Below are 16,335 nucleotides of genomic sequence, written 5' to 3' on the forward strand. Positions count from 1 at the left end.
CCAATTCCTTGTGTGGCTGGAGTTCTGATCAGGCTCTGATAAAGCCAGGAAATGACCAGTGAAAAAAGTAAGGAATAACTCCTCCTAGAACACAACCAGTTTCTTCATCATGTATATGGCTATTCTTTGACTCTTTTCTATGTTATCCATTTACAATCTGAAGTTCACATGATAGAGCAGGTCTATCTACAGTACATTTTAATAAAAGCCCAATCTTAGCTGAGTCCAGTAGAAAAATTTTTTGTATCCTATACATCTGCATATGCCTGTAAGTGTTTCTGATTTTCAGACAATATCATGGTGCTGGTTAATGCCCAATTTGTTCATCTGAGAGCTTTTTTCACCTTTCTTCATACTAACTCTGAAATGATCTTTAAAAAGAAGGTAATAGTATATTATAAATTATCTAAATTGAAAATGGTGTATAAAACCTGTTAGGTAGGCATAACCAACATCTACCTGTAGTCCAAAGCCCTTAGCAGCCCTATTATCTACTATAGTTACTCTACAGGAATAACTTTGGGTCTCTCACTCTTAGAGCAACACAACTGGAACTGAACTATAACACATGCTTCACCTAAGATTTTCCATACTGCATGTCAGCCTTGGCCTGCTGCATAAAACTAGTGAATCCAATTTTGTATATCCTTAAATTTCTCCTCTGTCTCATAAACTTCATTCTGATAACTTAGTCTGTGGCTTTCTTTGAGCATGGAAATCTTACTGGGTGTTATCCTGATTCAATAAATCAACAATTGAACCTCAGCTATGAGGAAGATATGAGCAAGGATCGCCAATGAAATGTTACAGCATTAATAAGAATTGCTTAAACATTTGCAGCCTTATAGGAGATCATAGCCAAGGAAAGAAGCCTACCATTCAAAGGAAACCATGTTCTCATGTAAAACATTTTGAGTACCAAATAATATCAATATAATGTCATGTAAGAGAGCATCCATTTTGACTCTTTTGTACCAGAGATTAAGAAACCAAGTGTAATGGAGTTACCACATGATCCTGCAATCCCACTCCTGGACATATATCCGGAAAAGATGAAAACTCTAATTCAAAAAGATACATGCACTCCAATGTTCATAGAAGCACTATTTACAATAGCCAAGATATGGAAGCAACCTAAATGTCCATCAGCAGATGAACAGGGAATTCCATTGGTTAAGACTCTGAGCTTTTACTGCCGAGGGCCTGGGTTCAATCTCTGGTTGGGGAACTAAGATCCCGCAAACCGCGCACTGCAGCTAAAAAAAAAAAAAAATCAGATGAATGGATAAAGAAGATGTGGTACATATATACAATGGAATATTACTCAGCCATAAAAAAGAATGAAATAATGCTATTTGCAGCAACATGGATGGGCCTAGAGATGATATTGCTTATATGTAGAATCTAAAAAAATAATACAGGGGAATTCCCTGGTGGTTCAGTGGTTAGGACTCCACACTTTCACTGCATGGGGCATGGGTTCGATCCCTGGTCAGGGAACTAAGATCCTTCATGTTGCACAGCGTGGCCAAAAAAAACCAAAAACAAAGAATTATAAAGAGATTTGGAACCATGTCAGTTAAGGATCTACTAAGTACTAAAGTAACTGGGAAGTTCAAGATTATGGACTTAAAGATTATGTTAAAAGAGATTGATTTGTAAGAATATTTCAGAATTGACTTTTTCTGCATATTTACTAAAAATATTAATATGTATAAATAACTGCAGCAAGAAACTAAGAAAATAGAGTTGCATTTAAGTTAAAGGTAACAAGATTAATGTTTTCCAAGATTAGTAAAGGCAAATGGTAGAAAAGTTACATTTGTGTTGGAAACAATACTTTAGTTTTATAATATAAAGAAATAATTTGTCTTTGTAATTTTGTTAAAGGAAAGTTTTGCATGTTCATAAAATTACTATGATTTTTGTAATTTAGGAATAATTTTACACTAAATATTTTCCCACTAAGACACCGAAAATTAATACCCCCTTTAAAACAAGATTACTATCATGTAGGAACAACTTCCATAGACTTGCAGTCTATTATTGTTCTGTAAGAACAATGACTTTCCTGGAGGGCAGAAGTAGGCCTTTATATACTTCAACAGCAGTTTATTTTCAAATAAATGTATACTTCTTAAATGAAAACATTTTAAAAGTATTTAAGTGCATTGGAAATTGGAAGTAATGTTAATCCTGATTATCTGAGTGGGGTGATTATGGATGACATGGTCTTCTAATTATACTTTCTAAATTTCCTACAATGAGCATGTATCCATCTGGGCCATTTGATTTGTCAGAAGCCCTAATTAGGGGACCTTCAAGATGGCTGAGGAGTAAGACATGGAGATCACCTTCCTCCCCACAAATGCATCAAAAATACATCTACATGTGGAACAACTCCTACAGAACACCTACTGAACGCTGGCAGACCTCAGTCTTCCCAAAAGGCAAGAAACTCCCCAAGTACCTCGGTAGGCAAAAAGAAAAAAGCAAAAACAGAGACAAAAGATTAGGGACAGGACCTGCACCACTGGGAGGGAGCTGTGAAGGAGGAAAAGTTTCCACACACTAGGAAGGCCCTTCACTGGGGGAGACGGTGGGTGGCGGCGGGGAAGCTTCGGAGACACGGAGGAGAGCGCAGCCACAGGGGTGCAGAGGGCAAAGCAGAGAGATTTCCCCACGGAGGATTGGTGCCGACCAGCTCTCACCAGCCTGAGATGCTTGTCTGCTCACCCACCAGGGCGGGTGGGGGCTGGGAGCTGACACTCGGGCTTCAGAGGTCAGATCTCAGGGAGAGGACTGGGGTTGGCTGCGTGAACACAGCCTGAAGGGGGCTAGTGCGCCACAGCTAGCCAGAAGCGAGTCTGAGAAAAAGTCTGGACTTGCCTAAGAGGCAAGAGACCATTGTTTCAGGGTGCACTAGGAGAGGGGATTCCTTCCCTGTCTGCCCACATAAGGCAGAGCACTGCCTAAACGATCTCCAGAGACAGGTACGAGCCGTGGCTATCAGCTTGGACCCTAGAGATGGGCATGAAACGTTAACTCTGCTGCTGCAGCCACCAAGAATCCTGTGTGCAATCACAGGTCACTATCCACACACCCCCGGGAGTCTGTGCAGCCCGCCACTGCCAGGGTCCTGTGATCCAGGGACTAGTTCCCCAGGGGGAACACACAGTGAGCCTCAGGCTGCTGCAACGTCATGCTGGCCGCTGCTGCAGGCTCGCTCCACATTCCAATTATAACTTCCATACCCCTCCCTCCCCACAGCCTGAATGAGCAAGAGCCCCCTAATCAGCTGCAGCTTTAACCCCATCCTGTCTGGGCAGGAACAGATGTCTGAGGGTGACCTACACACAGAGGCAGGGCCAAATCCAAAGCTGAACCCCAGGAGCTGTGCGAACAAAGAAGAGAAAGGGAAATCTCTCCCAGCAGCCTCAGGAGCAGCAGATTAAATCCCCACTATCAACTTGATGTACCTGCATCTGCGGAATACCTGAATAGACAACGAATCATCCCAAAATCGAGGCAGTGGACTTTGGGAGCAACTGTGGACTTGGGGTTTGCTGTCTACAAATGATTTGTTTCTGATTTTTATGTTTATCTTAGTACAGTTTTTAGCACTTGTTATCATTGGTGGATTTGTTTAGTGGTTTGGTTGCTCTCTTCTTTTTTTATTATCATTATTATTTTTTATTTTAATAATTTTCTTTTATTTTTTTTTCTTTCTTTTTTCCTCCCTTTTCTTCTTCTGAGCCGTGTGTCTGACAGGGTCTTGGTGCTCTGGTCTGGTGTCAGGCCTGAGCCTCAGGTGGTAGAGCCAAGTTCAGGACATTGGACCACCAGAGACCTTCTGGCCCCATGTAATATCAATCGGTGAGAGCTCTCCCAGAGATCTCCATCTCAATGCTAAGACCCAGCTCCACCCAACAGCCAGCAAGCTCCAGTGCTGGATGCCCCACGCCAAACAACTAGCAAGACAGGAACACAACCCCACCCATTAGCAGAGAGGCTACAGGAAACCATAAAAAAGACGAAAAGACAACCCTCAGAATGGGAGAAAATATTTGCAAGAGAATCAATGGACAAATGATTAATCTCCAAAATATATAAACAGCTCATGCAGCTCAATATTAAAAAAACAAACAACCCAATCCAAAAATGGGCAGAAGACCTAAATAGACATTTCTCCAAAGAACATATACAGATTGCCAACAAATAGACGAAAGGATGCTCAACATCACTAATCATTAGAGAAATGCAAATCAAAACTACAATGAGGTATCACCTCACACCGGTCAGAATGGCCATCATCAAAAAATCTACAAACAATAAATGCTGGAGAGGGTGTGGAAAAAAGGAATTCCTGTTGCACTGTTGGTGGGAATGTAAATTGATACAGCCACTATGGAGAACAATATGGAGGTTCTTTAAAAAACTAAAAATAGAACTACCAAATGACCCAGCAATCCCACTACTGGGCATATACCCTGAGAAAACCATAATTCAAAAAGAGTCATGTACCACAATGTTCATTGCAGCACTATTTACAATAGCCAGGACATGGAAGCAACCTGAGTGTCCATCGACAGGTGAATGGTTAAAGAAGATGTGGCACATATACAATTGAATATTACTCAGCCATAGAAAGAAACGAAATTGAGTTATTTGTAGTGAGGTGGATGGACTAAGAGTCTGTCATACAGAGTTAAGTAAGTTAGAAAGAGAAAAAAAATACAGTATGCTAACACATATATATATGGAATCTAAAAAAAAAAACAAACTGGTTCTGATGGATCTAGGGGCAGGACCGGAATAAAGACGCAGAGGTAGAGAATGGACTTGTGGACACGGGGAGGGGGAAGGGTAAGCTGGCACCAAGTGAGAAAGTGGCATTGACATATATACACTACCAAATGTAAAATAGATAACTAGTGGGAGGCAGCCGCATCGTACAGGGAGATCTGCTCAGTACTTTGTGACCACCTAGAGTTGTGGGATAGGGAGGGTGGGAGGGAGACGCAAGAGGGTGGAGATACGGGGATATATGTATACATATAGCTGATTCACTTTGTTATACAGCAGAAACTAACACAACACTGTAAAGCAATTATACTCCAATAAAGATGTAAAAAAAAAAAAAACGCCCTAACCACCCCTACCCCCCCAGCCCCCCACCCCCGCTTTCTCGCTGAATCTGCCGGTCTCTAGCGCCCTCTGCCGAAGCATCTCTACGTTTTGCGCTTCTCGAACTAGAAGGTGCAGGCTAGACTCCTGGGGGTCTTGCTAAAATGCATATGCTAATTCAATGGATGTGGGGCGGAGCCTGGGATGGGGCGTTCTAATCATATTCCCACGGGAAGCTGATGCTGGACCACACAGAGTGACAAGGATTGAAACTGCTAGGCAGCGAAGAGTTATTCTACAACAGCAAGCACAGTACCGCAGTCAGCCTTGGACACCGGTCCAGCAGTGCTCCTCGGAAAGCCTAAACCTAACACGGAAAGCCGCCCACCCTCGGGAGAAGGCTGTCTGTGGCTCGGCCGGCAGCCCCGCCCCTCGAGGCCCTCGCGGAGCCTCAATTGGTCAACCCTCTCATGTGAGCGTCTCATCACATGAGGCCGCCGTCCAATCGCGGAGCGCTCCCGGCCCAGCCGGTGGCTGGCGCGGCGGGCGCACGGAGAGGTGGTGGCGGGCACCATGGAGGGAAGGCGTCAGTTCGCCGGCGGAGGGGTGTGCGCGGCTGTCTACCCCGACGCCTCCGCCGGATTCCCCCCGCACCTCCAGGCGGGCGCAATGCGGCGCCGCTTCTGGGGCGTGTTCAACTGCCTGTGCGCCGGCGCGTTCGGGGCCTTGGCTGCCGCCTCCGCCAAGCTGGCCTTCGGCAGCGAGGTCAAGCCGGGGGCGCTGCTGCGGCAGGCCGGCGGGTGGGGCCGGGGCAGGAGGGGCGCTACGGGGCAGCGGGGCTTCGGGATGGAGCGGGGCTGGGGGCGCAGGGGGCCGCCTCACCGCCACTGGCCTGTTTGGTCCACTCCGCAGCCGGGCACTACTGACAGCGTGGGCAGGAAGGCATCCCTCGACTCCACATCACGCCCAACCCTCGTCCATTGTAGGTGGTAAGAGACGTCGGGGACTGAGGCTTGTTCCCTTACCAGGGACCTAAAATCTGTCCTCCGATTGGGCTAGTTCACTCTTGGGGAAGACGCACACCTCCTACATCCACTCTCTACCTCTCATTTTAAGCTCTTTATGCCCGAACATTTCTCTCCACGTGACTCTAAAGGTGAGACACCTGTTGCCCATTTCTTTAACTCCGTAGTTAATGGCTGTTTTGACTGGTCTCCCCTGCTGGCGGAAACTTGGGAATTTGGGATACCCTAGGTATAAGGGAGACTGAGAGAAACATTCTGGACATAACCCCGATGTTGAGAACTCCTTAACTGCCTCCCCATGTCTGCTAAGGTGTACCTTTGCCTCTCCCATCGCGAGTCATAGGCCACCTTCCGCTTGTTAAAGAGATTTCATTGCATCTGCAACCCAGGGTTAGGCCCTGACCTGGACAGTAGACAGGTTGATTCTTTAGGTTTAAGCTAATCCATTGGGAGCTGCCATGCTCGAGGTTGGTATCCTGTTGGGTGTAATTCTTGGAGTAAGTGGTCCAAAGTGAGATGAGTGACTATGAGCCATGAGGTTTTCTAGTCTTCTCAGTTGTGCATCAGACTTTCATAAGCCTTTACGTAAGCAGGCTGGCACTGGCACATAAAATGCTTCTGTCTAAATTATACAGAGACACTCCTTGCTCAAGACTGTATATTCAGCTGCTGATGAGAAGTAAGAGGATGAGGTGTAGATGGGCACCATCCCCAGGGGAAGCAGCTCTGTCTGCAGGCAGGTTTATAACTCAAAACCAAGCAAGGGGTCTGCATATCCTTTGTGTAGGAGGCTTCTAAAGATCCTCTCTTCTTTCAGTGCTCTCCTTTAAAAAAGAAAAAAATCTGCAAGTTCTCCAAGTGATGCCTTGGGTCACCAGTCAAATAGTCCTCCGTGTGGTTTCTCTAGGCATGGCTGTGTCCTAGTTCAGATCATGGAGCTACACTTCCTGGGCCTGAATCCTGGCGGCTCCCCCCAGCTGTGGCGCTTTAGGCAGGTTACTTAATGCCTCAGGTTCTTTATCTGTAAAATGAAGTTAAGGAATAAATGAAAATGTACTTAAAACACTTAGCACAGGGCCTGGTACAGAGTAAAAGCTCAAGAATGCCCAGTGGGACCGGCCTGAGTGGGTTTTAGCCTTCACAGAATGGGGACGGCGGTGGGGGGTGGGGAGACGACTAATTCATGCTTTACCTGATCCCGGGAAGTGACGGCTCCGCCCCTGATTTACTCATCCCTCAGACTGAGCAATAACCACTTGGCTGAGACTGAACTTCATGCACTGGTCACTGTGAGGCCAATAAGGGACTGGTGTTCAATAGAAGATAACTGGTATGGATTCGCATTTTACTTCTGCCCAAGGTCACATGGCTGGCAAGATGGCCAAATAAGTGTCTTCTCTGAGGTTGTTTCAGCTGTTAAATGGGTGTGCTCCCTGCTGAGGGTTAAGTGAAGCCCTGTGCAGGAAAGCTCTGAGGACCTCCAGGCTGTGGTGGCCCGGCTGCCAGCAGTAACCATGACCCTGGGTACTGTGAGGGGGTCTGCTGGGCGTGCTTCCCCGGGGCTGGCCGTGGCTGCAGTGACGCTTTCTCCTGCAGGTGAACGTGGGCTTCTGCATCTTAGGCATTATTGTGATGGCTACCACCAATTCTCTGATGTGGACGTTCTTTAGCCGGGGCCTCAGTTTCTCCATGTCTTCAGCCATTGCATCTGTCACGGTGACTTTTTCAAATATCCTCAGCTCGGTGAGTAGCCTGAGCGTACAGTTCCTCTGTCCCAAACCTGGGTTCTGGGAGGGTTCTGGGCGGGTTGTCCTCGGGCAACCCCGGCTTTCCCACATAGGAGAAGGGCCAGGAACTCAAGCAGAGGTTGGGCTGTGTCTTGACTCCCGGTAGCTGCTCCTCTAATCTCTAACTTGGAGGAATTCTCAAGTTAAATGGGGATGAAGTCCAACTGTCAAAAGCCTACTTGCTGCTCCTCAGGGGTCTGTGAACTCAGGCAGGAGATGTGGAGGGTCGAGGTTCTCTCCCAGATGGGGCTGAGCCAGTCAGCCCTGCAGTCCAGGCAGGGAGGACTTGGTGGACCAGCTGTGTGCTGGGCCTGGCTGCCGGCCTCTACTGGGCTTTCTTGTGCGCTTTGCTGGGGCCGATGCTGTGAGGAGGTACCCTCCCCACTTCTCCAGGTGAAATATGCTGAAGGTAACAGATGGGTTTCAGGCCCAAGACTTGCAGCTCCAGACCTTTCCTCCCGCCCTAGGGGGGCACTCAGCCACAGGGGAGTCAGGTGGTGCCCACCCACCGTGGTCGCATCCTGTGGGCACGTGCCTGCCCAGCCTCACAGCTGTCTCTGTCCTGCAGGCCTTCCTGGGTTTTGTGTTGTATGGAGAGTGCCAGGAGGTCTTGTGGTGGGGAGGAGTCTTCCTCATCCTCTGCGGACTCACCCTGATCCACAGGGAGCTGCCACCACCCAGGAAGGCTCTTCCACACAAGCAGCAGTAGCGCCAGCGGGCTGGGCGGACCCGCTGGAAAGACAGCGATGGCGGCTCAGGCTCGGGCTGGCATGTGGGGACTGCTTCTCAGGGCGACCTGGGTGTGCAGCCTTCTGACCCTCGGCCAAAGAGAGATGCTTCCCAGGGAACCAGGCCTGTGACCGAGCAGCCTTGCGGGTGGACAGCTTCGGCCTCTGTCAGGGGAAGTACACCGCAGCATGTTCTGCCCGAAGCCTTCTCGGTCCGTCTGCTCGGTGCTGTTGATTCTCACGCTCCACAACCCACCCAGTGAGCCATGGCAGGTGCGGGAGACCCTGGGGTTGGTGGGCTTCCTGTATGGACTTGAAACCATTGCTGTAACTGCAGTCCTGTTGCCTAACAAAGGCCAGTCATGGAATTTTGGAATCAATGACTGGTGGGGCTTTCGACAACTTCACACTGATATGTCGGGCCGTCAGCGTCATGCTTCTGGATTATGGCAAGAGAAGGAAAACTAGATTAATAAATACTTTTTTTGTCAGTTAAAACTGCCAGGTGTGGAATCTTAATTCTTTCCTACTTTTTTTCCTTTCCTAATTTTTTGGAGTAAGAGCAACCAGGGTGAGCTGCAATTCCTGGAGGGGGAGTTGAAACTCCTCCCCCCGCTTCCAGACCTGGGGCTTGACTGCTCTCTGCCTGCCTGCGTGGTTCCTTCCTGACTTCACCCAGGCTGGCGCTCTTCAAATTCAGGAGCGTCTGTCCATTCTCTTGGTACCAAGGAGAAAAGCTTGACCTCACTTTGGGGGCCTAGTTTTATTTTACTTATTAGGAAAGGAAACTGGCCCAGAGGTTGCTCCCACCCCCTCATGTTACCTCTTCTGCCCTTTGGTCCCCTGACTTTTTTGTATCTTACGCCATGTGAATCTAATTCCTAGTTCAAAACAGTCTGTTTGCTGCCTGCACCCTCTCCCCATGCATAGCTTCAAGTGCGAGGCTCACCTGCTCCAGTTCCCCGGGGCTCCCCTGGCTGTCTGAGAGCCCTCTCAGCTCTCCTGAGCCTGACTGCCGGCCCCAGGTCTCCTTCCACATCCCCTGCAGGAGAGAGGGCCTTCTTAGCCACGAGGCTGGGGGAGAGAAGGGTCGTGTCCAGCTGACCCCTCCTCCCCACGCACATAGCACCTTCATTGCTGTCCTCTGTTACTCGTAGCAGTTGCCGGATGCTCTCCAGAGCTGTTCTGTGGCTCCCAGTGACTTCGCTGTGGCCCAGTCCCCTCTCCAGCTGCTCCCTTGCTGCCTCCTTCCCTCCCCTACTCACCGTGCCTGAGTCACCCACACGTCTGCATCTCAGCAGTTCTCTGAGGCCACCAGAGCCAGTCGTGCCTCCATGCTTTTGTGCCTGCTTTTCCGTTTGCCTTGGATTCCCTCCCCCTTCCCCTGTCCCTGGAAAACTCCTCCTTCATATCCAACAGGGCACAATTTGCTGTGCTTTCTGAGCTCCCACAGGGGCCAAGGCCAAGCTGTGAGTCACAGAATGGTAATCGACTAGCCCCACTTTGACACATTGAAGCCTCCCAGCCTCACTGGGAGGGAGGTATTTTTTTTTATTTATTTTATTTTATTTACTTTTGGCTGCATTGGGTCTTTTTTGCTACGCGCGGGCTTTCTCTTGTTGTGGCGAGCGGGGGCTACTCTTCGTTGCGATGCGCAGGCTTCTCATTGCGGTGGCTTCTCTTGTTGCAGAGCACAGGCTCTAGGCATGCGGGTTTCAGTAGTTGTGGAGCGTGGGCTCAGTAGTTGTGGCACACTGGCTTAGTTGCTCCATGGCGTGTGGGATCTCCCCGGACCAGGGCTCGAACCCGTGTCGCCTGCATTGGCAGCTAGATTCTTAACCACTGCACCACCAGGGAAGAAACCCAAAGGAGGTACTCTTGTTACTCTCATTTTAGAGGTGAGGAAACTTAAGGCTCAGAGAGGTTGGGTCATTTGCCCAAGGTCACACAGCTAATGAATGTCCAAATCACTGTGTGACTCCAGGGTTTGGCTCTTAATCCGTATAACCATCCTGCCTCCCACTTCAGCACGTTAAAGCCCCGGAGAGGTCCTGTGGACGAGGATCCTGTTTTCCAGTGTCTAATAGCGCTCCCCAAGTCTCACCTCCTACCCCTCTGAAGGTGATGCTCCCTGGAACACTCTTCACATCTCCCTGGTCAAATCTGACCCCATTATTCTACCTGTGAGGAAGATGAAGGCCATTCAAGGCTCTGCAGGGTGTGTTCACATATGTGAGTCAGGCACCCATCCAAGGCCAGACGTGAAGGCTGCTGAGAGCTGGTGGCCCGGCCTCCCTGAGCAGTTCATGAAAAGGGCAGGAAGAAGTCCATCTCGGAGCAGACGTTGTCACGAGGGGACCCAGCCTCCCATCCAGATGCCTGCCAGATACATAAAGATGCTTGAGGAAGAGGAGGCGGCTCGGGGAGACGGAGCAGCAGCTGGAGCACGGAGCGTGAGTGAGGGAGCTGAGCCGCCTGCCCATCCGCCGTCGCCTCCCCTCCGTAAGCAGGAGCCCAGGCCGGCCCGGCACACTGCCTCAGCCCCTCCCGCGTCTTCAGGCCGCAAGGGCAGCGTGTGAGCCAGGGGGAGGGAGAGCGAGCCAGCGAGCGCCAGGAGGAGGCGGCAGACGGGACCTCAGAAAAAGAACAGCAAGAAGCAATTGAACATATTGATGAAGTACAAAATGAAATGGACAGACTTAACGAACAAGCCAGTGAGGAGATTTTGAAAACAGAACAGAAATATAACAAACTCCGCCAACCATTTTTTCAGAAGAGGTCGGAATTGATTGCCAAAATCCCAAATTTGGGGGTAACAACGTTTGTTAACCATCCACAAGTGTCTGCACTGCTTGGGGAGGAAGATGAAGAGGCGCTGCATTATTTGACACGAGTCGAAGTGACAGAATTTGAAGATATTAAATCAGGCTACAGAATAGATTTTTATTTTGATGAAAACCCTTACTTCGAAAATAAAGTTCTTCCAAAGAATTTCATCTGAATGAGAGTGGTGATCCATCTTCAAAGTCCACTGAAATCAAATGGAAATCCAGAAAGGATCTGACAAAACGTTCAAGTGAAACTCAGAATAAAGCCAGCAGGAAGAGACAGCTTGAGGAACCAGAAAGCTTCTTCACCTGGTTTACTGATCATTCTGATGCAGGTGCAGATGAGTTAGGAGAGGTCATCAAAGATGATATTTGGCCAAACCCATTACAGTACTACTTGGTCCCGGACATGGATGATGAGGAAGGGGAAGGAGAAGAAGATGATGATGATGATGATGATGATGAAGAGGAAGAAGGATTGGAAGATACTGATGAAGAAGGGGATGAGGATGAAGGTGAAGAAGATGAAGATGATGATGAGGGGGAGGAAGGAGAGGAAGATGAAGGAGAAGATGACTAATGGAACACTGATGGATTCTGACCTTCCTTTTAAAATTTTCTCCAGTCCCTGGGAGCAAGTTGCAGTCTTTTTTTTTCTCCTCCTCCTCTTGTGCTCAGTCGCCCTGTTTTTGAGGTCTCTTTTCTCCTTTATACCGTGGCTCACAACTTATTTTGGGGGGAAATACCTTGAGCAGAATTCAGTGGGAAAAGAATCTGTACCCCTTTCTGTTCCAAATTCATTTTTATCCCGTCCTGTCTCAAAAAAACTTTATGGAATCAACACCACCATGCTCTGTGGGAAAAAAGAAAAACCTTCTGCTCCCTTAGCTCTGCTGGAAGCTGGAGGGTGCTAGGCCCCTGTGTAGTAATGCATAGATTTCTAGCTTTCTTCCTCCTTTCTCTGTATATTGATTGGGCTCAGAGATTACACTGTGTCTCTATGTGAATATGGACAGTTAACATTTACCAACATGTATCTGTCTACTTTCTCTTGTTTAAAAAAAAAAACAACTTTAAAAAATGGGGTTATAAAAGGTCAGCAAAGGGTGGGTTTGAGATGTTTGGGTGGGTTGAGTGGGCATTTTGACAACATGGTTTCTCCTTTGACATGTTTAATTGTGATGTTTAACGGACATCCTTGCAGTTTAAGATGACACTTTTAAAATAAAATTCTCTCCTAGTGATGACTTGAGCCCTGCCACTCAATGGGAGAATCAGCAGAACCTGTAGGATCTTATTTGCAATTGACATTCTCTATTGTAATTTTGTTCCTGTTTATTTAAAAATTTTTCTTTTTGTTTCACTGGAAAGGAAAGATGATGCTCAGTTTTAAACTTTAAAAGTGTACAAGTTGCTTTGTTACAATAAAACTAAGTGTGTACACACACACACACACACACACACACACACACACAAAGTGCTTGGTGCTGACCCAGACCATCTCACTCTCAAAAGATGTGCCTGCAGGAGACCACGGGACACAATGAGATGTTTGTCTAAGAGGAAGGTTTGTCATTTTTCAAAAATCAGAGAGATATGTGTCTCCATCTAAGAAGATGGGGAAGTGTTCACTGTGTCTCTTTACTCATTTCAGAGGTATCGAATCTTGATAAGAGAATGAACTGTGTATCTGAATTTGTCTTTCTGGTGTGCACCCTGGATGATGGGTTGGAGTTTGTTTGCTCTGGAGCTGGCAATTTGACATCCAGGTTCAACAGCCAATGGCCTGATAGGTCAGTGTTACTTTTTTTTTTTTTCTGGTTTTAAAATTTTACTTATTTCTTTGTAAAGCATATAATTCAATAGTTTGTTATTATATTCACAAAGTTCTGAACCATCACCACTGTCTAATTCCAGAACAGCTTATCACCACAAAAAGAAACCCACACCATTAGCAGTCACTCCCTATCCACCTTCCCCCCAACCCTCTGGCAATCACTAATCTGCTTTCTGTCTGTATGGATTTGCCTATTCTGGACATTTCATATAAATAAAATCACACAACATATGGCCTTTTGTGTCTGGCTTCTCTCATTTAGCATAATATCAATATTTTAAAGGCGCATCCATGTTGTAACATGTATCAGTACTTTATTCCTTTTTATGACTGAATAACATTCCATTGTGTGGATGTACCACATTTTGTTTATCAGTATATCTTGTGATGGACATATGGATTGTTTCCACGTTGGCTGGTGGATAATTCTGTTAAGAATATTTGTGGGGACTTCCCTGGTGGCGCAATGGATAAGACTCTGCGCTCCCAATGTACGGGGCCTAGGTTTGATCCCTGGTCAGGGAACTAGATCCCACATGCATGCCGCAACTAAGGAGCCCATGTCCTGCAACTAAGGAGCTGGCGAGCCATAACTAAGAAACTCTGGAGCTGCAATTAAGGAGCCCGCCTGCCGCAATTAAGGAGCCCACTTGCTGCAACTAAGACCTGGTGCAACCAAATAAATAAATATATATATATATTTTTTTTTTAAAAGACTATTTGTGTATAAGTTTTTGTGTGGATTTGTGTTTTCAGTTCTGTTGGGTATATACGTCGGAGTGGAATTGCTAGGTCATATATAACTGTATTTAATTTTTTGAGAAACTGACTGCTTTCCAAAGCAGCCACGCCATTTTACATTCCAACCATCAAAATACGAGTGTTCTAATTTCTCCACCTTGTTGCTGACAATTTTTATTGTCCATAATTTTATGATAGTCATCTTAGTGGCACCTCATTGTGGTTTTGATTTGCGTTTCCATAATGACTAATGATGTCAAGTGTCTTTTCTGTGCTTGCTGGTCATTTGTGTATCTTTAGAGAAATGTCTTTTTAGAGCCTTTGCCCATTTTAAAACTGGGTTTCTTATATTTTTATTATTGAGTTGTAAAAGTTCTTTAAATAAAAGAAAAAGTTATTTAAATAGTCTGAATACAAGTGTATCTTATCAGGTATACGATTTGCAAATATTTTCTTTCATTCTGTGGATTCTCTCTTTCACTTTCTTGATATTGTCCTTTAAAGCATGAAAGTTTTTATTTTGATGAAGTCCAGTTTATCCATTCCTATTTTGCTTGTGCATTTGGTGTCATATCCGTTGCCAAATCAGAATATGACCCCAGATAATGCAGGGCCTGTTTTAGATCATTGAAAGGACTTTGACTCTGAGTGAGTGTGCAGAAGAGAGAGCTGGTCAGCCATATCTTAAAGGAGACCCTCTCATTGAGAGCAAACTACAGAGGGCAAGGGCAGCAGCAGAAAGACCTGTCAGGAGGCTGCTGCCGCTGCAGATGAGGGAGAGGAGCCTTTGGTGGCAGTGGGGGTGATAAGAAGTGATCAGACTCTAATGCATTTTGAGGGCAGAGCCAAAAGGATTTGCTGATGGGTTGGATGTGCCTATGAGAGGAAGAAGTCAGTGATGCTTCCGTGGTTTGGGCCCTCCTGTGTGCCAGGTGCTGGCGGCACTGAGAGATTCGTGGTGCAGAGCCTTTCCTCACACATTATCTCAATTAAATAACAGCTCTGTTAGTCCAGCTCTTCAAGAGTTGATCTTCATGGTAACTGGAATGGCCAGCCACACGTGGGTGAGGTCACGGGGCCTCAAGAGTCAAGCAAGACAAAATAATAATAGTTGAGAGGTAAAAGAAAGTCAAGGGCCTTTAGTTCCTCAAGTTTTGCAGATACTAAAACCCCCATCAGGTGGAAGAAGTTAACTGCGTGCTGACCACCAGCACGTAGCTCCCAGACCAGCTGGAGCTGAGGATTGATATACTGACCCCGTGATACCACCTTCTTACCTCCTCATCAACCAATCAGAGAATTGTGCACAAGCTGATTGCACACCTCACAACCCTGTCCCTCACCTTGCCTTTTTTTTCGGTCGCGCCACGCTGCTTGCGGGATTAGTTCTTAGTTCCCAACTAGGGATTGAACCTGCACCCTCAGCAGTGAAAGCGTGGAGTCCTAACCGCTGGACTGCCAGGGAATTCCCTTACCTTGCCTTTAAAAACCCTTCCCCCAAAAGCCATCGGGAAGTTTGGGTCTTTTGAGTATGAGCTGCCCATTCTCCTTGCTTGACCCAGGTTGGGTGCATTGGCAAGAAATGCTGTACTTTCCTTCACCGCAACCTGGAGTCAGTAGATTGGCTTTACTGCATTTGGGCTAGTAGACCTGGTTCAGTAACATAGAGGTGGCACCTGATGGGCTACAACAGAAGTGCTGGGCTGAGCACTTAACGCCCATTTGTCTCAGCTTATCTGTGTAACCCCACAAGGTAGGTATGTTCACCCCCATCTTACAGGTAAGGAAACTGAGTCTCAGGCCCACGCCTGGCTGGAAACCCAGCTCTGCCCGGCTCTACCTCACCGCAATGTCAGATTCTGGAGCCAAAAAGAGACAACTGGGGAAATGAACATTCTCTTTTCTTTTTCCTTTTTTTATGGCTGCGCTGTGCGGCTTGTGGGATCTTAGTTCCCTGACCAGGGATTGAACCCAGCCCCTTGGCAGTGAAAGTGCAGAGTCCTAACCACCGAACTGCCTGGAATTTCCTCTCTTTTCTTTCTTTATTCCACATGGAGTGTTGCTGACAGGTCTGAAGTTTCTCCATGCTGACTTCCTGAGAAAGGAGATGCCATTCCTCACCACACGTTGCAGTTCCAGATGTGCAAACTCTGCTCTGGTGAGGCCTGGTGTTTACCTGTGGCTGGCGCTCTGCAGGCCCTGCAGACCTGGGACAGCGCACCTGCAGCTCACCTGCTCACAGGGTTCAGGGGCTGGACCATG

The 16,335-nt window shown here is 47.3% G+C and overlaps 1 protein-coding gene and 1 pseudogene across 2 annotated transcripts; both read left to right on the forward strand.

Annotated features, from left to right (window-relative positions):
- The first annotated feature begins 5,637 nt into the window (after positions 1-5,637).
- TMEM42 (transmembrane protein 42) lies at positions 5,638-9,165 on the forward strand. Its single transcript, XM_082413914.1, has 3 exons — positions 5,638-5,892; positions 7,749-7,895; positions 8,508-9,165. The coding sequence occupies exons 1-3, from the start codon at positions 5,701-5,703 to the stop codon at positions 8,646-8,648; spliced, it is 480 nt and encodes a 159-aa protein (XP_082270040.1). The 5' UTR covers positions 5,638-5,700; the 3' UTR covers positions 8,649-9,165.
- A 101-nt stretch (positions 9,166-9,266) lies between these two features.
- LOC309638229 (protein SET-like) lies at positions 9,267-14,032 on the forward strand (annotated as a pseudogene). The gene is made up of 2 exons (XR_014268559.1): positions 9,267-11,169; positions 11,307-14,032. The product of XR_014268559.1 is annotated as a protein SET-like (transcript).
- The last annotated feature ends 2,303 nt before the right edge of the window (positions 14,033-16,335 follow it).

The sequence above is a fragment of the Balaenoptera physalus genome (genome assembly GCF_965194825.1).
Source record: "Balaenoptera physalus genome assembly, chromosome: 11".
Classification (NCBI taxonomy): Eukaryota; Metazoa; Chordata; class Mammalia; order Artiodactyla; family Balaenopteridae; genus Balaenoptera; species Balaenoptera physalus.